The sequence below is a fragment of the Triticum aestivum genome, chromosome 6A, assembly GCF_018294505.1.
Source record: "Triticum aestivum cultivar Chinese Spring chromosome 6A, IWGSC CS RefSeq v2.1, whole genome shotgun sequence".
NCBI classification, from domain to species: Eukaryota; Viridiplantae; Streptophyta; class Magnoliopsida; order Poales; family Poaceae; genus Triticum; species Triticum aestivum.
Window position 1 is genome coordinate 465,568,833 of NC_057809.1, and position 3,524 is coordinate 465,572,356.

Here is a 3,524-nt window from a genome sequence, read left to right on the forward strand (position 1 = left end):
ACGCCCCTCAACAAAAAAAATGTGGTCATGCATCAACCGGAAGTGTCCTCCACGTCCACGTATCAACCTTGCCAGTAGGTATGGACCCCAAAAATGTGGAAATGTATTAAGTATCACAAGTCCTTTCCAAACACATGTTATACAAAAAAACATATAAATCCTTAGGTGTGCCAAAATTTTCTTCCTTTTGCATCCACCCACGGCACGCCGTGAGCTAAACTCGATCCTGCCTCTGGGCCTTCAACTTGGTGGAGCAAAATTTTCTACGTCACAAGAGGGAAATGATACATATTCCACGGAGCAATTTTTTCAACTTGGTGGATATGTCTTTTTCAACAGACATGAAAGCTAACTCAAATTAATGCAACAAGAATTTAATATTCATGTGACAAATCTAGTTAATATTTTTTTTGTATACTGTCACCGGTTTAAAACTCTCAAGCATTTTTGTGCGCGTGCGTTCGTGTGTGAATGTGACAAAGATTTGTACGTATATCTCTTGTACTTGTACACATTTGTTTTTCTAGCAACTTAATTAAATCCATATTGATAGCTAGCTAGGCTGGCGCCTTCAGTGAGACTAGACAAAAAGGGCCCAAGTGAATGAAGTACCGTCACACTCCAGTAGTACCTTGTAGAGCAAATGAAATGAGACTGCAACAACAAGAGCGAGGGGCAAGAAGTAGAAACTCTTCCCGGCCACCTCCGCCCCGATACAGTTTATTTCACATATATATATGGACCAAACAGACAGATAACACAAGCTTCACACACAACAATGGCGCGCACAGACACACACTTGCGACACACGCCTTATTAATGGCGGTCAGGTTACACACATATCCCACGCCCATGGCTCCAAGCATAAATCGGGATGGCGCCACGCCTCTTCATACGGGCGAGCGCGCGGCGTGCTTGCGTGCAACCCACCCCACGCCTAGTTTATCAGTAGTTGACGACGGAGCGGTAGGTGCCGCCGGGCTTCCAGCCGGCGGGGATGACTTTGCTCGCCACGAGGGGCTTGCCGGAGCTGGAGGTGAGGCGGACCGAGAATGGCGCCTGCAGCATGGCCCCGGAGTTGTACCTCCACACCGCGCCCCACGACCGGTCCATCTTGGTCCAGCCGGCGCCGTTGCCGCCGCTCTGCATGAGCTCCACCGACGACAGGTCGCCGTCGCCGTCCTCGTACTCGATGAGCACGGCGAGGTAGTAGGAGTTGGAGCCGGCATCCACCTTGAAGGCTATGTCCATCCCCGGCCAGTTGCACGGGACCCTGCAGCATGCAGCCACACGCACGGATGCCAGGGCCAAGACAAAGCACGGCGGTTAGTCGGTCGGCTAGGAAAGCGGCATACCGTGTGCGTGCCGGTGCACGCTTGCCGCTCTTTTACGCGCGTCCGGACACGCAGCTAGGTAGCTTACCGTGTGCCGTTTGCCGTTTTGCATGAAAAAACTCACGTGAAGATGCATGCAGCCAGCTTACCGTGTGTACTGGATTTGGAGACGTCCGGCCGCGCGGAGCTGGTCGGCCTGGCCGGGCTTTGCCATGCCGCCGAACGCCGTCCCGCTCAGGTCGAAGTGGACGGGCTCACCCAGGCACGCCGCGCCAGCTGGGCACTCGTCGGTGAGCACGACGGTCACCGGGCTGGACGAGCAAGAGCCGTGGCCGGTGCACTTCACCTGCGGAATTCACATCAATGGAATGCGCGCGGGTGTAATTAAGTTAAGCCGACTAGTTGACAACGCGGCGTTAAAATTAAGAGCTGGTTGTATGATCGTCGGACCTGGTAGCAAGAGCCGCAGCCCTTGCCGTCCTGGTAGATGGACGGGCTGCCGGCGGCGATCATGGATGAGAAGGGCGGTTGGTCGACGGCGTCCTGGTACCCGCATGCACCACCTACAGACCGTGCATGCAAAGCGTTACTTGCATAATGCTGGAGAAATTAAACAGTTTATGTTCGTTCATGTAGTATTAATTACCGTCGCTCCCTGCGCCGTTGGGGCCGCCGTACCAGGTGGCGCCGCCGTTGGACCAGCCGGAGAGCTTGCGGTGGATCTCGACGGACGCGCAGGGACGAAGGAGGAAGGCTAGGGCCATGAACACGGCGAAGGAGGCCGAGATCTTGGCCACGGAAAAGGCCATGCCTCTCTTTCTCACTCACCGACGATCACTAGAGTACAAGGAGGAAGAGACTGAAGTAGAGGGGTGGCCTTGGTGTGTGCTAGGAAGTGTACTCCTCGCCTCCATTTATAGGCGGCAGGTAGGGTGCACCGCTGAGTGATCGCGGCCAGTGATTAAATTCTCCCTTGGTTTCTTTTGAAGAAATAAAAACGAATTCTTGTTTACTTGCTGGGTTGCACGCGCGGATTCAAGGGGATTTTTAAATAAATAATAAATAAACCCGTTCGTTGGTGATCTTTAAAAAGCAATCTGAACACTGGACGATCGATCTGCCGCAGAAAGGTTTTTCCTGTCTTCCAAATTTGTACACCAGCGACCAGCGAGTACTACAGTGCTCGGCGTCTAGTCACTCAGTGAGCAGAAAAACGACAGTTGCCGTTATTTCGGTTAGACACGAGGCGACCCTACGAGTCGAGTTGCCGCCCATCCCGAGACGGCTCCACGCCCCGTCCATTTCACCATCCCCGAAATTCAGATCGGTCAACTGCTGTCACGAGGTCCAGTCGTCAGGATCTCACACCGTCTCCGCACCGTCGATCCCTCCCTTCGGACGGCCAGGAGGCGCGGTCATTCGGCCTGAGCCCCGCGGCAAGCCGCGGCACGAGCCGTAATCTTGGCCCGGTTTGCCGGTTCCTCCCGGTTGACTTGTGGGCGGTGGCTCACGCGTTCACTTCCCCCCGCAGCCAGTACGTAGCTCCGGCCGGTAGTCAGCGTCCTTGCCGGATTAAGCGCCCGAGCAACGTGCACTGGGCTTTCAGATGACATGCCTCCCAGAGTCGCAGTGGCTCGCGTCAGTCTCGGTTGCATGCACGGCGACTTGCGTGAGCAGGAGCATCTCCAATGGAACATGCAAATTTGATATGTAAAAATTTACATCCTCAAAATGTGATTTTGCATTAAAAAAAGAGACAACTCCAATAAAAAATGTAAAACGAAGATATAAAAGAGCAACTCCAATAAAAGATGCAAACTAGAAATGTAAAACCGGCCGCCGGCTGCGCGGCTGTTGTTCAGCTGCTGGTCAACCACATAAATTGAATTAAAACATGTAAAAGAACAACTTAAAAATTTCTCATGTCCACAATATTAAATTATTACATAATTCATCAAATCCACAAGATCAAATGCAACACACATACAACATAGTGGATGAACAAGTCTTTATACATTCTGAACTGGCGTCGGAAGTACCTCTTCGGAAAAACAGGCGGTGAACCAAAATAGTTGTGCATCAACCTCTTGTGCGTCTCAACCCGTTCTCTCTGAATGAATGCACTGCCATACACGGAACCGCCGTGCTTCCGCTTCTCCTCCCTGTGCATTGCCACTAGCATAGCAATGT

At 52.4% G+C, this 3,524-nt stretch overlaps 1 protein-coding gene across 1 annotated transcript; it reads right to left on the bottom strand.

The window, feature by feature from the left end:
• Positions 1 to 649: 649 nt before the first annotated feature.
• Positions 650 to 2,231, bottom strand: LOC123130761 (expansin-B15). The gene is made up of 4 exons (XM_044550574.1): positions 1,981 to 2,231; positions 1,785 to 1,897; positions 1,484 to 1,680; positions 650 to 1,273 (listed from the first exon to the last, which is right to left on the bottom strand). The coding sequence occupies exons 1-4, from the start codon at positions 2,141 to 2,143 to the stop codon at positions 946 to 948; spliced, it is 801 nt and encodes a 266-aa protein (XP_044406509.1). The 5' UTR covers positions 2,144 to 2,231; the 3' UTR covers positions 650 to 945.
• Between the last annotated feature and the right edge of the window lie 1,293 nt (positions 2,232 to 3,524).